Below are 17,408 nucleotides of genomic sequence, written 5' to 3'. Positions count from 1 at the left end.
ACACGGTGTTGCTCACCTTTTTCACTGGGACAGAGGGGAGGTGTTATGCTGGTATGAGGGTTAGAGCTGCTGCTGTCTGACTCATCCATGTAAAAGGTAAATGGACGAGTTAAATATATGAATATGTTGTTAAATTCTTTCTTTCATTCATTAATGCAAGTGAAATGGAGGCAAACATTAGTCTGTAGCTAAGCTAAATATGCTAAATGGTTAACGATCTCACACAGTCTACCCACCTCTCTTGGAGAACAACTAGGCTATTAATTGACACTCTTGTAATTTTTTCTCTCTTTCGTTTTGAAACCCTGACGTTATAATTTTTTCTTTGCAGCATAATAGCTGCCACCATGTTCTTGTCTTCCACTGTCTGCTGCTGAAGACTGTCTCCTAAGTAGGAACGAACCATTTCACGCAGATCCAGAGGGATGTTCAGTGCAAATATGGATGTGTGCTTTGGTCTGGGAGTGGTAACATTAAATTTTCCTACTAATTAAAAAAAAAAACACTATATGATTAATTTTGTAATTGACAGGGCCCCCAATTTTTTCTATTTCTATAAGAAAAAAATTGTTTTTTTTTGTCGGTCGAGGGCCCTTGGAATTGTCCAAACTTTTACCCCCTATATGGCGCCCCTGGTCCCATTTAAGGAAATCCCAGCCTGTAACCAGTCGACAGAACCGGAATCACCAGTTCTGTTTTATGTTAATTATCTTTTATTCTTTTAACCTTTATTTACCTTGGTGAGTAACTGAGAACAAATTTTTATCTACAATAATGACATGGTGGGAAATAGATGACACACATGCGGATCTCGCAGAGCACGGTTAAAATAAACAACAAGCAGAGGTTGAGGTCATAAAAACATTACAAACAGAGGACAGAACTTAACACTAAATATTTCATACATCATACATACTCTTGTACATCTTCATTTAAAAAAATATTTTTAAAAATTTCTATTGATACAAAGGTGCAGAGTCCAATGGATAGATATCTCTCTAAATGTTGATGTAACTTTGGGAACATTGAGCATAATGTGTTGGGGCAGGCATGTGCTCTAGGGAGTAACAGCAGCTTGTAACAAATTGCTAAGCTAGGGCGCGGAAAGATCACAGGCATCTATAAACAAACGCATACCAGTGAATTTTTCTTCCTTTGTTTTAAGGATGACCAGTTAGCAATAAAGTGTGTTTTACAGTAACGTGTGTGAAAAGAGGCATTAGCTGTAAAGCATAAAGAGTGGTATAACATCAAGTCTCTGTAGTGAGGGCTTTGGGACTGACCTATATAATATCGTAATCAAACGTGGGATTGTTAGTCATCTGGGCCATATTTAAAAAATTATTTGATATTCTTGATGCTTAATTGAATTTTAAGCAAGTAAGAAATTATTTCTTCCTCGTTCAGTTCAATGCAGATTACTTATTCAGTCACGTTCAGATTTAAGGACAAACTCCATATGGTCTGATGAAATTCTAACACAGAAATCAGGTAGAACATTATCACCACCTTCTTCATTGTGGGCCATATTCCACAGCGTCGTCTTATCAGCATGCAAGAGGAAACGACTGGATAAACTCACCAGGAAGAAAAGGTCTTGTCAGGATGTGCCTTTGACGCGGTGCAGGGAGCGAGGGACCAGCAAAACGTCTCTCTTGGAAAATTTCTCCCACTGCATGCATGATACTGTTGCAGAACTGGGGAGCTCCTTCGGTGACAGGGTATTGCATCCTAAATGCACAAAGAGCTGTTATTGTTGGTCCTTCCTCCAAGCAGCTGTTAGACTTTATAACCATCTCTACTACCCAAAAGGCACAACAAACTGTTCACTTTACTGCTATCATTTGCACAGGTTTCCATTTTTTTTTTCAATATTTAGTTTTTTGCATTAATATACAAAAGCCTTTACATTGTCTTATTACACTTGTACATTTTGTTGAGTCTGCATCTGCTATTTTTCATAACTATTATGGTAATCAGTAATGTTTTTTTCCTCCTACAAAGTGAGGAAGTCAAAATCATGTTCATTTTGGGCCAAATCAAGATCACAAATGTCCTCTAAGAGTTAAAATATTAATAAATAGCTATTTACTTTGGCAGAATACAGATAAACACTTCTCTGATTAATACAATAATAATCAAGCATCAAACTTTTTCTCTAGATAAAAATCTATCTAGAGGGCCTCAAAAAAACTAATGCTGGCCGGATTTGGCCCCCGGGCCTCGAGTTTGACACGTGCTCTAAAGGATTTATTGGTGTTCATTCATTAATTTCCATTTTGTTTTAACTCTGCTTAACTTGGAATGAAAGTGATACATATTTCTGTTTTATTACACTCCTGTGGTAGAAATATGTAGAATTTATAATACAATATCATGCTGTTTATGATACACCTGGTGAAATAAAAATCCCTGTGATCCTTATTTAATCGTATCATAATAAAGAAAAAAACTAACTAATCACGCCTCCAGATCGTAAATACATAGAGCATGACGAGGATTTTTACCATGATGGTTCAACTGTTTTATTTCTCTTGGCTCAGCAGGAACACTCAGTGGAAACTCAATATTGTGCGTCTTACATTGCGTGTTGTCTGTTTTGGTGGGTTTGGATACAGTCAGAGTCAGAGATACAACTGTTCATAAGTGATTCTAAGAATCTTGTCTGTTGGCGTGGCTATTATCCAATCAGATGAACAGGTTTATTTAGAGGGCATCGTCATCGAGTACAGTGTTTCCGGTCCTCAGGGACCACTGTTCTGCATATTTTAGATGCGTCTCTGTTCCAGAACACCTTGTTCAAATGATTGCATGATGTCCTCTTCATGCCACCAAGTGCTGCCGAAGCCTGTTAATCACGTACATATTCGAGTCAGATGAATGGCAGAAGGGAAACACCTAAAACATGCAGGGCAGCGGTCCCTGGGGACGGGAATCGAGAAACACTGATCTAGTGTATTTATCATGTAATGGTTTGCCGTGGTATGAATGTAATTTAGATTAGGTCTGCGAGTTTCCCTAGGGTTGCTTGAGTTTCACTGTCCCGGAGTTCTCCAAAGGTGCTAATCCTGCTTTGAGTTAAGGCATTAATAAAGTACAGATAACTATTCCAAGCATGGGACTCTGCGGATCGCAGTAACTAACTGTGTAAAGATTTTACCGTCGGATTAATTATTAACATATTGGTAGATAAATTACGGTACTGGGACAAGTTAACTGGTGTGGCAACAATTTTATTGGTAGGGGTTGAATTAACAGTTGGCTCATAATTGTAAAGGTGAAATAAAATGTTTGTTTGTTTTCTTCCTTTTTGAACAAATAAAATTTGGCATGTGTGGTGTGCATTTGGATCCAGATGCAGCTGCTAATCTTTTTGGGGTGTTTCTCTGTCAGTAAAGACGGCACGTGTATACCCTGAAGTAATAACCTATTTTTTAATGCAAAAAAACTCAAATTGGATGTAAAGCAAGCAGGAGCTGAACCTCAAGTTTTATTTTATTCTTTTCAGGAATGCCCTCTATTTATCTCCATCTATCTCCATAACTCAAAGTCCTTGTCCCTCCTGAAGAAATGCATCCCTCATATACAACATGATTCATTCAGGTTGATGTACAACAGACTAATAGTTATCCTTTGTAAACAAAAAGTAAAAGTGTAGAATCATCTGACCAGAGAACCTCTCTACACGATTTGTGATTCCTACTTACCTTGTGATAAATTTAAAGTTTAAGGTAAGTTAGCTTACCTTAAAGAATGGCTCTATTTTTGTCACTGTGGAAGCCTAGATAAGATTTATAGTTCATCACCCTTGATTGCCCTGTCAATAAGTTCTCCCACTTGAAAAATGTGAAGAAAAAATTTTTTTTACACACGCCAGTTTTCAGATTTTCATTTCGATAAAAAAAAAAAAAAGTGAAAACAGTTAACCATTGAAGTTGAAGTGGTGTGGATACTTTTCCAACGCTCTGTATAGCAGGCAGATGACAGAAAAAATGGCTCAAAAACTGTTTATCGTTTGCCCTGCTCCTTCGTACTGTCGAACAGTATTAGGGTAAAGGAGGTAGAAACAAAGTAATTTAGCTCGTGCTTTCTCTGTCGTCTAACGTTGCCACGGTTTCACTTTGCGCGCGCGTGCATTAGTGCGCGCTCACGCTGGCTATTGTGTTTTTTTTTTTTTTTTTTTATTACCAGGAGACAACTGTGGCCTTGCTGGGGTAACGGAGCGGGTGACCAACTGAATAATAACTAAGGGGCATTAAAAACCATGGCAGACGAACAAGAAATAATGTGCAAGCTGGAGAATATCTTGGAAATACGGTAAAGCGCAAATTCTGCCTCTTCAATGAATGTTTTCCAGATGTTTGGCTAGTGTTTCGAAGCGTTAAGTTAGCTAGCTTTAGCCGTCTGGGAATAACCCCCCTTGGCTTCGCTTTTGTTTCTTACCTCGCTAATATTAGCCGCTCTGCTTTGAATTAAAGGCGTTTTGCTGCTGTACATATCCATTATTCTGTCTCTGACAACGTGGACAGGCGGGCTAATTGTGTAGCAAATACAGACGGAATTCGGGTGCTGAAAGCGCCTATTAGGGGTAATGCATCAAAATCCCAGATGTATCACAACAAATGCCAGATGTGCTCTGCTGAACTGTGCTAGCTAGGTCCTTAGCTTAGCAATCTGTCGTTTGGCTGGTTAGCAGAAGTGGACGGGATGGTGGGATTTTTTTTTTATGGCATCCTTTACTTTAGAATCAGGTTTGTGCGGTTTTGAACACTGTAATTACAATGTACGGAATTTTTGGGTCATTCCTTTGTGTGTGTGAATTTTTTTTTCTTTAAAAAATTTTATTGTTTGGGGTGCAAATTATCTGATTCGTCCGTGATAGAGTAAACCTATTCAGAATCTTGACAGTTGCAGGAAAAAAACAAACAATAAAATTGTGTGGCACTTCTTGCAGAAACAAGACGATCCAGATGCAGAAGATTAAATCTCGCCTAAAGATGGAGTTTGAGGCTCTGGAATCGGAGGAGAAGCATTTAAAAGAATACAAGCAAGAAATGGATCTCCTTCTCCAAGAGAAAATGGCCCATGTTGAAGAGCTGCGCCTCATCCATGCAGATATTAATGTGGTGAGTTGGTCAAATTCCTAAATGCTCTTGAACCCAAAAACCCATTTGGTTATTGTTAAATAAAACTTCCAGTGGAGTTCCAGCGATTGAAAGGTTGTTATTTGAAAAATTCTTCAGTGTCAATCAAAGGACTGGCATCTGGCTCCAAGTGGAATCCATTGTTTCAGTCTCTGAAGTTTTATCGTCTTTTTTGGCCAAACGTCTGTATTAATCTGTCATTTCAGATGGAGAGCACCATAAAGCAGTCAGAGAACGACCTGAATAAATTGCTGGAGACAACTCGCCGCCTCCATGACGAGTACAAGCCTCTGAAGGAGCACGTTGATGCACTCAGGATGACTTTAGGTCTGCATAGACTGCCCAACTTGAACGAAGAGGAGGAAAAGCTCTCTCTGGAGTAAGTATATACACACACTGATGGGTAAATACAACACAACAGATGTGCTACTTAATACAGTCCCTGCTGCATTCGCTAAAAAAAAAAGTGTCATCTTGGATTTTTTTAAATATGCATTTTAAATATGCAACCACAAACCTGATTCTGTTTTATTTGGGTTGACAAACACATATTGGAGCATAATAGTAAATAAGATGTAGAAGTATCCATAGTACAAATAAAAATATTTGAAATGTGATGTACATTTGTAAAACAGACTTTTTTTTGTTGCAAAAACTCCTGCCTTAGGCTTTGCACTACAGAGATGAAGATTTTTGTTGCAGTATGATGTGGATCTGGACTTTGGAACAGAATTAACTCATAAATAAACTAAAGCTGCACAATATATCCAATCAAAACCACCATCATAATTTCATAATTTACAATTGCATAGAGCTGCTTGGAACCAATATTTGATAGGCATGCAAATATTCTGCATACTGACAATTTATTTGGCCGGTTGGAGAAGCACCCACTGCTCATGATGGCTACACTTGATGTGTATTTTGTTGTGACTGTGCCGCGGGGGGTATCAGGAAAAAGTGATTTACTCTGAATCAATATGGGCATCAAATTATTCAGCAAAAGTATCCTAATGACACACTAGAGCCACAAGGGAATCTAAACCATTCCCTGCATTCCCTGGTGTCTTAGATTGTATGATTACTGTAAGATGCCCTGTAATTAGCTCTATCAGCTGCTAAATGCTTCATGACCAGCTTTTCCATTGCTTTCTTTCAACAATGTTTTTTAAAACCTCCCCTTCCATATATGCCAGATATGTCGAGAACCAACAGTTTTCCTGTCAACGTATGTCTGCAGCTTTTCGGATAAATTCTTCTTCTTGCCCATCAGTTGTGCCACGCGCTGGTCTGCGAGATGATCAAAGATTTTGATGCCGTTGTGTGATTTAATCCTTCTTTGAATTTATCCACAACTTTTTCCTTGAGCTGATTGCTCACTTCATGTCTGTTCTTCATCATATCGCCCCAACAGAACAGCTGTGTTTACAATCTAGTAAGGTAAAAACCTTTCAGGAAAAAAAAAATAATGCATTGAAATTTGTGGCTGTGATTTGACAAAAATGTGAAAAACCTTTACAGGATGCTGTAATTTTTTTATTATTATTTTTCTACAATTAATTTGTAACAAGTCCTGGAGGTAAGATACTTTTTTATGTTATTTGAATGTTATGTAAAAGATCTTTTATACAAAATCACTTGATATTTGCATAACACGCTTACATTTTTTTTTATTTGCCTTTAGTATTATAACATGTTTACTACTTGCAGGGATAAAGCAGAAGCCTTACAGATGAAATACAGTAGGTAAAAAGTAATCCTTTACAGGGTTTATTTTAGCATCATGGCGCATTGAATATTTACAGCAATGAATGGCATTTTAATGTGCGTCCCAGCTGACCTCATAGCTTTACGCTTTTGAAGCTATTGACGTTCTCCTGGTGTTTCTCTAGCAAGACCATGTAATCTTACTTTATGACGAGTCACATCTACAGTTACCAGCGCAAAATAGTTTTTGAGACAAACTTGGTGGGGGCCGACATTGAGTTAAATCTGACACATGAAAGATTATACAGTGGATACTGCTGTAGGTTAGCCATATAACAGACACAAAGTCCGTGTTGGTTTATTAGTATATAATTACAGTTTGGATGTGTATGAAAATTTGTGACACTCTTTTGTGGGCTTTAACTTGAAGGACAAATGCTGTGCATATTCTTTAGAGGACACAAATTTGACACGCTTTATCGGGTTGCAGTTGAGTGAGATGTGATCTTTTTGTAAACACTGGTCCAAGAAATTCCAGTTTAATTTTAATTTCAACTCAGTATGACAATACTGACGATAAAACGGTTATGTTAACGTTTATTTGCTATGCTGTAAACAATCTGAAGTAAAAATGCTAATGAATTTTAGCCTATCGTGAAATTTTTGTGTGTGTGATTTCGGTGAACTGGCCCTTTAAAAACTCCATCCTAAATTTGACATTAGGTTCCATGCAAATTATCCAAGGTTTAAAATACCCGTTTTGATAGTGTTTTAAAACACTTTCAGTTTCTCGTTGGTATTTTCTTGATCAACTGAACTGTTCAGACATTAACATCCATCGAGAAACTTTCTTTTTTATCCTAATTTTGTCCAGTCTTCTCCCAGCTGTAGAAACTGCCAAAATGACAGTGACGAATAAAGCCATTTCAGGCTTCATAAAAATCCGTGTCATCCACAAAATTGGAGGTACATCAGGGTGGTCTGACAAGTAGGCTTCCAGCAGCACAAACCGCAGGCTGACATCCATCAACAGCAGATGATTGTACAATTTGCCGCTGCAAATCATAGTTAATGGCGCTAGAACATAGAAGTTAAACTCATCCAAAGTTTTTTTTGGACGGACAGACTTTCAGGTATCCCGAGTCCGGAGTGTCGGGTGTTGTTTTTCATTTTGTCATCCGTGTTTTTTGCTCTATGGGAAGAGTGCTGAAGCGTAACTGAAAGAGATTCCTCATGAAAGTTAATTTATAATTGCCATGTTTATTTACACTGAAGGCCTTGTTCTCATCTTGAAGTCAGTTTAAAAAAGAAAAACAAAAAAAACTGTTCATCAGAGGTTTTTCTTTCCCATCTTACTAACCTGAAGAGCTCTACTATTAACAGCTGGAAAATAACACGCAACCTTCCTAATAAGTAATAAGGACTTGAGATTTCTTGTAGACTAAAACACTCACAGAAAAAGTGCGCAGCAAGAGCCCTGACCTACTGCTGCTCCGTGTGCTGACAACATTGTTGGTCGGTTCACTTTGCGATTTGGCCGTGTATTGTGCACAGGCTCGAGTGATGAGTTCATTGCTGGCCAGGTGGTTGTTGTCTCTCCTTCCCGTCTCGGTGACATTCCCACTCGACTATCAGCCGGCCATAAAAGAGACTTCGAAAGCAGAGGCTTATGTTCCCCTGCGGTTTTTCTTGGTATATGCAACTCATCACAGAAGCAGAGTGACAGATTTATGGAGTAATTGTAGTAAATAATAAAAGTTCCCCCCGAAACTATGACACGAAGAGAGAGCGGACTTGAAGGAAATGAAATCACGCCCCCAAACAGCTTGCTGGGTACGTTTTAGGAGAATATCAGAGAGTGACATGTCGGGAGAAAAATGAGCATTCTATGCCTCAGAAGATAGGGGGTGGCGGGGAGAAAATCTCCTGTGAAATATTAACGTGAATAAAAGCTAGAAGCTAAATATCAGAAACATATGTGGGTTATGCAGTGATGGTGAAAAGGCCAACATGCTTGGCACAGGGGTCACTCGTGTTCACAGGAAATGTAACGCATCAAATTTGTTCTGTGAATGCGCAAAGATCTACTCTAGCCTGGACCTATTTTGAGAGAAACCAGAGAGGGTAATGAAAGGGGATATCACTTTTTTTTGTCTTTGAAAAAGGGCCAGTCATGCATAAAGTCCAAGGCCACATTTCTTTCCCAGCCCTCCCCTGCACACACCCACGTGCACGCAGTCACGCACGCACGCGTACACGTGTTAAGCACGCAAACAGTCTCTTTTAAATACTTCAGGCGTTTGATCCGACTTTTGCATTAAGAAAAAAAACAGAAGAAACAGTGACACAACTGTAATTTTCTTCAACTTAAGATGCTCATTGTGGACTTGGGTAGTGTCAGCTGTGGGATCTAAATAAGATCTGCTTACCAGCTTTATTTCCTTCTCTCTTTTTTTCATTATACTTTGAACAGTTATTTTGAGAAGCAGAAGGCAGAGTGGCAGAAGGAGCCACATGAGCCCGCCATCCCAGAATCTCTTGCTGCTGCTGCAGCTGCTGCGCAGCAGCTTCAGGTGTCCAGGAAGCAAGACGCCCGGCAGACGGCCACCTTCAGGCAGCAGCCGCCACCCATGAAGGTATTCTCATTTAAAACAGATGCAGCAGAGATCAAAGTGCGTGGATAGACACCCTTTTTTTAAATATATTTTTTAAATAAAAAAAATTTATAAAGTGAATGCTATTTAAAAAATTTAACTGTATACATTATCAGCAGATTTTCAATGTATTTATTTTTTATTTGACACTATTTTTTTGCATGAAATTAGCTTTCAGTATGAGGGGAAACTAGCACAATTAAAGACTTGTTTCCCGTGAATAAAAGTCAAATATTTAACTGTAAATTACCAGTTATAAGTGGTTCAGTCATAAGTGGAACAGGGGGAAAATAATCTGTTTACTCAAAATGTTATGTAAAGTGAGTACAATGTGCTTGTAACTTACATATTATTTGTATTTATTAACTGTGTGCATTATTTGTTAGTTTTGCCTGGTTTAAGTTGCATTTATTTCCATACTATATGGATTATGCACATGGATAAATGTGATCAGAGTGGAATAAAGAGATTTGTCCTGGTCCATAAACTCTCACATTTACACAATCAGACACTGGGTTGATCAATTACCATCTACACATTTATGTAATAAATGTATATCTTATCAAAAAAACATGCATTCATTATATAAGGTGCCTGTGTTTCTGCAGTTTGCAACAAAATCTTATAGAGGGCCCAAACCCTCTATAAGGATTGTTGTTGTCAAGTGCTTCCAATATTAAGAACATTTGGCCATAAAAAGAATACAAAACTTTATTTGGACATAAAGCAGACATTTTTTTTTCTTTTTTTCCCCCAACTTTTACTTGGATGGAGCTGAACTCAACTGGCATATGAAGCACACGCACGCTCGCACGCACGCACGCACGCACGCACACACACACTCAAGTACCTCTGCTGACTGTAGCCAAGGGTTTCTACACACACACACACACGAACATGGAGAAAATCTGTTTCACCTTTTGCTAGAAAGCTTTAAAATACAAAAGAGGCTGTCACCAAAACTTCATATAGATTCAAATTAATGTCAGCAGATTATTAATAAGAATGGTTTGGTATAAGCTGACAAGAAAATCTAATTAAGGACATTTTTATGCATTATTGCCTTAATAACTGAGCCGTAATTCCTTCATTTAACCATAATAATCCAGAATGACAGCACCTCAAAGGAATTCAGGAATTATTAATCTACTAAATACTTTCTGGATAAAAGAAAAAACTCTGCACAACCTTCAGAGCTGAACAATGACCATCAATACATTTGTGATAAATGTACATTTTGTCAAAAAAAAATGATAGCAAATGGCCAGCAGATGTATTATAAACAACGATGCATATAATAAATGTTTGATAACAGGTTTTGTACAATTTTCTTTTCACAGTGGAGTAAGTGCAGGAGTTTGTCACCAGGATGTGTATTAAATAATGTTTATGAATCCCAACCACCTGCCTCAAATTAGATATGATAATAGAAATATTTGCATTCAAGTATAAATAGACCATCAAGGAGAGATTTTATTTTCTTTGTGTGCTGTTGATATATTCCAGAGATTTTCATGAAATGTCTTCTGCTTGTGAGTCTGTGTTCCTGTGACAAAAAACCCCCCCACAGATAACAGAACTACCACACTTAATAAACCCTTCCTTCACACCCCCTTTATTAGTGTGTGGTTTAAGTAGCTGGAATGAGCACAACATTGTTAAAATACTTAAATTTGCTAATATGCTAATTTAAGTGGCTAAGTTTTGGCTACAGTCCGCTGTCGCCTTGATATCAGCAGGAAAATGAAAAAACTAAGCACTGGATGGTACCGGCTAATTACTGGACACAACGGCACACCAAAAAACTCGATTATTGTACCAGTAGCTCACAGATATTTTAAGTTTTGCATCTTTTTCATGGTACAGATCTTGCAGCTTTGGCTAAAAACATTAGGAGCAAGCAGGACCCGGAACCAATCTATGTGGCATAAATTCAAACGGAAATATGTCACCACCTCTCGTGGCATATACCCAGGGGTGAAAGTAAGGGGGTACGGCAGGGTACTGCGTACCCCTAAAAGATTTAGCGGGGGTACGCAGTACTTGCAAGAGAGGGGAGCGGCTGCCTGCTGTAAAAAATGAATGGGTTCACTGTGCAGCTGTGAGTTCGCCCACTAATTAGCTGTGACTGATTAGTTTTTCAAAAACAACCTAAAACAGTCTTAATCAGTTAATAAATCGCTTTTTTCCCCATTTCATATCGTTTCTGAACTGGTCGTGCTTTGCTAGAGCAGCGGTGCAAATATGTCAATCGTGGAAGGTTTTGAGTAGATCTCGGCGGTAGGTTACAAACTGAACGCCGCCAGAACGCTGAGACCAGCACGTCGTCCTCTGACTCGCTTAAAACGTTCGTAACGTTATGAAAGAACAACAGAAAAATAAAAACGTGTTCAAATTAATGACAATAATAATCTCAGTGATTATTGTTTCAACAAGGTGTTGCGCAATTCTGTGCGTTTCGATTCCATTACCAAAATAACCAGCAGAGCAGAGCAGGAGTTTAAAATTAACTAATCAACCACCGCTGTGTTCGGGGGAGGCTTATTAATGATCGCAAAATAAATATCAAGCCTGCAAACCTGATATCGTAATGGACTGAATGTTTTGTTTTTAATCTCTGGTTGGCTTGTGGAGCGCAGGCGGTTGCCACAGCAATGGGTGTGGTTAAATAACGGAGAGAGAGAATAAAAATGTGCGAGTGGTTTAGAGTTGATCACCTGTTCGGGTTGTTTTAACTTTGTTTAACTTTGCTGTGGCGCATCACAGCCGCTGTAGTTTCTGAACGTTCAATAAACGACAAACTGGACTAATTACCTCGTTCTTTGTGAGTATACGTCATTCACAACATCAAACACGGTAAATATGTTTCATTAGGTATTTAAACAAATGGCTTATACCACGATAATTATGTGAAATTAAATTAATTGTCTAGTATAAAAAATAGTTCTTTTTGCCTCTTATTTAGTGGAAATATTGACGTTGATGAGACTTTCTCTAAAATGATAACCTTTTTCAACCTTTATAGCTCCACTGTTGAAAATGAGAAGCTAACACTCACAAATGACATTGAAATAAAATCCAGTCCAATCTCTGGTTTGAGGTGATTCCTCTGGAACCTGTTGGAGGAAAAATATCCCAACTTCAGAAGATGAGCTTTAACCTAACAGAGCTCTGTGGTTCCTCCTATCAGTATGAGAGTCAGGGTGAGGAGGCGCCATGTTAGGAAGAGAAGTGGAAGCTGCAGGATCTTCAGAACAAACAGGTCATGATGCTAAGCTACTGATTATCCCTCTGTCTGGACACAGTATCAATATAACCAGTTTAAAAGCTAAAATGAATGGTTATATGCCAGACATGGAAAACTGGAATGCACTCCATGCCATGATGTTCAGAATTTATGTCTCATGGCATCTCAAGGTGTCAACATTGCAGCCAGTGGGCTGAAGGAGGAAATACAGCTTTATTTTGTAGCAATTCAAGAGCTACCCAGCTGTTATCACTTCGCAAAAATTTAATCAGCACAGAAACTCCAAAGCACACAAAGAAGATAATATATATGTCATAGTACCCCCAAGAATTTAAAACTACTTTCACCCCTGCATATACCCCATTGGCCTACAATACTGATAGCACAGAGAAAACCAAATGATAATGCACAATGTTAAGTTTTGTTAATCTACTACTTAAGGGTGCAACAATTTATTGGAGTTGATTTAGTTAATCTTCGGAGACTGGTCATCAGCTGATACGTACATGTGAAACTAAGTTTATCCATCGATCTTATCTATCTCAGAAAAGGTATAAAAATCAGCCACTGTCCTCTTTTGCTCTCCTGTGAGAGAGGTTTGACTGACAGACAGCCCACCAGTTCATGTTTGCACATTTGCAGTAATAACAGTCACCCCGCTGTTGCCAACTCACTGACGTTCTTGCTATATTTTACAATATTTAAGACAAAACAAAATTGTATCGGCCAAAGTCGGAATCAGCATGTCAGGCTTTTTAAAGATCGGCAATCGGCCATAAAACTACAATCAGTGCAGCCTTACTACTTAGTCTAAATTGAGAAGTTTGTAGCTTACCCTGTTGAGGAAAGCAAAAAAAGGTGCAAAAGTTCGTTAGACTTTAACAAGCACAGCGCATTGCACAATAAATGCGCACGCAGGCCCGCCCTGCTCCGCTCCCATCTATCACACACAAGATTATTTACACTTGACTCACACTGCAGTCACACGCAACAAGATGCCGCTTGAAGGCATTAAATAAAATCTAAAAATGGGAGAAGTTAAACTACTTACTCAAATTATGTTCTAAAAATGAACGCACTAAAATCGTAATTAAAATAATACGTCAGGTTTATTTCGGATGCCGGCCTGTAATTAAAGTCAATTAGTTGGGTCAGATTGGGCTTGGACACAATGTCTACGGGTTCTGACCGGGTCAGGTTGGATATTTTTGGGCCCGATCTAAACTCTTAACATGTACATTCTGCTTGCAGCTAGCTAAAATGCTTAGCTAGCAAACTAACATTAGCATAAAAGGGGCTTTCAGTGTATGTATTTGCAAACTTTTATGGTGCTTTCATTAAACCTATACAACCAAGAATCCATGCAATATACTTACTGTTCAATGCACTACTGTCTGTCCATAGCTATGGTCGTCACCAGTTAGTGCTTTCCAACTTCTAAAAATAGACGTGCAGCAACAAATTAGCTTTTTAAGGCTTATTTGAGAGCCCACAAAATCAACAAAAAAAATACATACGACATCTGCTTCCCAGGTTTAATGATTTAAAAGTGGAGCTTGGTGGAAGATAATGATGGGTAGGTCTTGATAACGGCTCAAAGCTGGTGATGTTCCAATCTCCTGCAACCTTACATCAATTTGGATCCACTCTTTTTTCTTTTTTAATAATCTGTTCCAATTTAGGTTGGCATGTTTATTGGTAAAATATGTTCAAAGTGGGCTGTATTTGGTTACTCATTTACAGAAGACCTTTGTTTTCTATCTTTTTTATATCAAAGTAATTCCTTTCAAACCTGTATACTAAACACTGGGCAGTTGGCTCTTGTGCTTTGCTTTAATTGTGTTTTTTTTTTTTTTTTTCGGAGGGGGGGTGCTGCTGACCATGTGTTGTAACTGTGAAGCACCTAGAGAGTTGTTCAGATTTGGGGCATTGCAAACACACAATTTCCCAGTGCGCCTTGGTGACAGAAAATTTGGGAAGTGCAGCTGTAATGCGAACACAGATGGAACACATCGATACTAATATTGTTAGCAGCAGGGCGTCGCAGCACTTTTCAGTTACCTTTTGATCTTGGAGCTCTATCTCCTGGTTGTGATCTGTGAACAAAAACTAGTAAACAACCTAAGTGCTGCCCTTACTTTAAACGAACGGGGCTTTGTTTAGGTCAGTGTAGTCATAAGTTTCTGTTGCTCATCTTTACAGATGTTCTCACGTCCAGTTAATGGGTAAAACCATAACTTATTCACGCAGCACCTTTTTATATAGGAAGTAATGTAAGTATAGCTTCAGTGGAACAGTGCTTTGTTAAAGTATTCACATCCCTTAAACTTTTCCCCCCCCCCCCATATTTTGTCTTGTTACAACCAAATCCATTTCTTATCTGCCACCCTGAGTTAATACTTTGCAGAATCAGCTTTCACTGCAATTAAAGTTACATGTTTTAGGGGTTTTTCTGATATTCCTCTTTCAATCAGATTGGACGTAGAACAGGATCTGAAATTCAACTTTCCACAAGCCTCTTAATTAGATACATCAGAACTTTGTTGGGTCGTTCTAACCATTGTACAGTCTTGACTAATTAGTAAACTGATGGCAATTTGTTATGATGGGTTTGATTTAGAAACTCTCTTTGTAGAAGTAGCTGAATGAAAATGGACACCACACTTTTCAGATTTTTTTATCAGTGAAGATGCTGAAAGCCTTATATCATTCTCCTCCCACAGTTATGCACTGTTTTGTGTGGGTCTATCAAATTAAATCACTGCCAAGCACATTGACATTTATGGTCGTAACATAAAATGTAATAAGTGTAACGAGTATGACTGCTGCCTGGCACCACAGCAATCGAATCAGTCCAACCAAAGTCATACTAAACTTACTGGATTTATTACGTATATCGGTTTAGGGACATTTTACACGACTGAATTATTTCCTTGATTTTTCATGTCGGAACAAAAGCAGCACTCAATAAGTCTTGAATAAAGTGTTTGACAGGATCTCTTCTCTGCAGGCATGCCTCTCCTGCCATCAGCAGATCCACCGCAACGCTCCCATATGTCCGCTGTGCAAGGCCAAGAGCCGCTCCCGCAACCCAAAGAAGCCGAAGAGGAAACCAGATGAGTAGATCCTTCTCACAACTTCAACTTCTCGGTCGGGTTTAAAGCGCTCCGATGCACTGATCTTGGATCAGCCAGATTTATTCCACCCACATGACTGAAATATAAAAAAAAAACAAAAAAAAACTGTGAGCTTGAGGACGATTTCAACACTCTCTGTTTCAGTAAATTGTTTCAGTATTGTCAGCACTTAATTGTGGATTCAGTGATGTCATTCAAGTCGTCTGTGTTTTCATCGCTTTGGATGTGTTTACTCTATGTAAATGTGTGACTTCCACCGTAGTGTAGTAGCTCCCTGAATAGTGTATTGCAATAATGCAAAGTGAACTCATCCAAATACTGTTGCCATTGTTGCTCCTGTTTGCTTTTAATCATTCTTCTGCAGTGCATGCCATGACTATTGTGTAGTTTTTGTGACAATGTAAAATTACATGGTTTCTCTAAGTTAAATAGTTACACTATTGTTTTATGTTTACAGTCAAAATGAAAGAGGGAAAAAAACATGGAAAAAAAAAGCTAGTATGTTTAACTTTAATACTGCAAAAAGGAAATAAATTGATGTTTTGTACTAAGTTTGTGCTTTGTCTCTTTCTTGTGTGCAAAGAACAATTACTAGTTAAACCTCTTGTGGTTTGGTGTTGCAGTTTCTAAACATTACTCAAAATGATACATTGTAAATTGCAACATGCCACACATTTTTAGGTTTGATTGGACCATTTTGACCATACATGAATATGCTTTGATAATGCTTTACATCAGTGGTCCCCAAACTACGGCCCGCCTCCACATTTGGTCCGGCCCCCTGAACAATACCAGAGAGCAGATTTTTTTTCATATAATGTATTTTCCGGTTTATATGTGAATTTTTCTTCAACCACCAGGGAGCTTGTGCCCCCTGGTGGTTGAAAAAGGAAGTGCTTTTTCCTGTAAACTGTGGGTGTTTTGTTTTGCGTGGTGCATTGCTGCCATCTGTTGGACTTTTAGGGAACTGCTTGACTTTTATGTTATTTAATCAGCAAGGTTGTTTGCTAGCGGTAGAGCAGATGAACACGTGTTTGTTATGAACGCCGCATTCCGAATTCTTTGAAGCAACGCCTGTAAGTAGCAGCTTATACTTCAAAACAAAGATTTATGTTAACATATGAGGAATTCATATGTTTAAGTTACTTTCCCTCAATGGAATATATACCAGACAGCAGTGGCGCAACTACACAATATTCAGGTGGATGCGAAAACGGAGATCGGGACGTCAGGGTGAAGGAGCGACGCTCACTCGAACCCCCCCCCCATTTACCTCGTTATGTGCGCGAGGTGAAGGAGCGGAAGGCGCGCGATGAAGTGTATGGGAAAGCATCATCGGCGCGCCGCCCCCTCCAGACGGGGTTTTGGCGCCCCTTCTGGTGCTGCGGCCCTATGCTTTGCATACCCTGCATACCCACTTTTTGCGCCACTGCTAGACAGTCCCAGTGACCGTTTCACTAACGGTTTTTGCACATGTGCTTTCTGGGTAAAAATGAATCGAGTAACGCGCGCGCACCCC

General features: G+C 38.8%; 2 protein-coding genes across 11 annotated transcripts in view; one reads left to right on the top strand and one right to left on the bottom strand.

Annotated features, from left to right (window-relative positions):
- The window catches only part of LOC103470912 (moesin a-like), a 42,066-nt gene that overhangs the window by 20,398 nt on the left and 4,260 nt on the right, over positions 1–17,408 (bottom strand). For 7 of the 10 annotated variants that reach the window (XM_081611735.1, XM_081611742.1, XM_081611740.1 and 4 more), the window contains exon 2: positions 1,583–1,731. The gene's annotated coding sequence lies outside the window, so the exon portion shown is untranslated. Of the gene's footprint in view, positions 1–1,582; positions 1,732–3,745; positions 3,945–4,443; positions 4,611–14,128; positions 15,764–17,408 lie in introns of those variants that run through there. The other 3 variants (XM_081611738.1, XM_081611737.1, XM_081611736.1) reach the window with 3 other exon arrangements.
- On the top strand, positions 3,985–16,440 carry zc4h2 (zinc finger, C4H2 domain containing). Its single transcript, XM_008419620.3, has 5 exons — positions 3,985–4,317; positions 4,955–5,126; positions 5,351–5,523; positions 9,325–9,487; positions 15,763–16,440. The coding sequence occupies exons 1-5, from the start codon at positions 4,265–4,267 to the stop codon at positions 15,874–15,876; spliced, it is 675 nt and encodes a 224-aa protein (XP_008417842.1). The 5' UTR covers positions 3,985–4,264; the 3' UTR covers positions 15,877–16,440.

The sequence above is a fragment of the Poecilia reticulata genome, chromosome 10 (assembly GCF_904066995.2).
Source record: "Poecilia reticulata chromosome 10, P_reticulata-male-v2, whole genome shotgun sequence".
NCBI classification, from domain to species: domain Eukaryota; kingdom Metazoa; phylum Chordata; class Actinopteri; order Cyprinodontiformes; family Poeciliidae; genus Poecilia; species Poecilia reticulata.
This window is presented reverse-complemented; position numbering and strand designations above follow the sequence as displayed.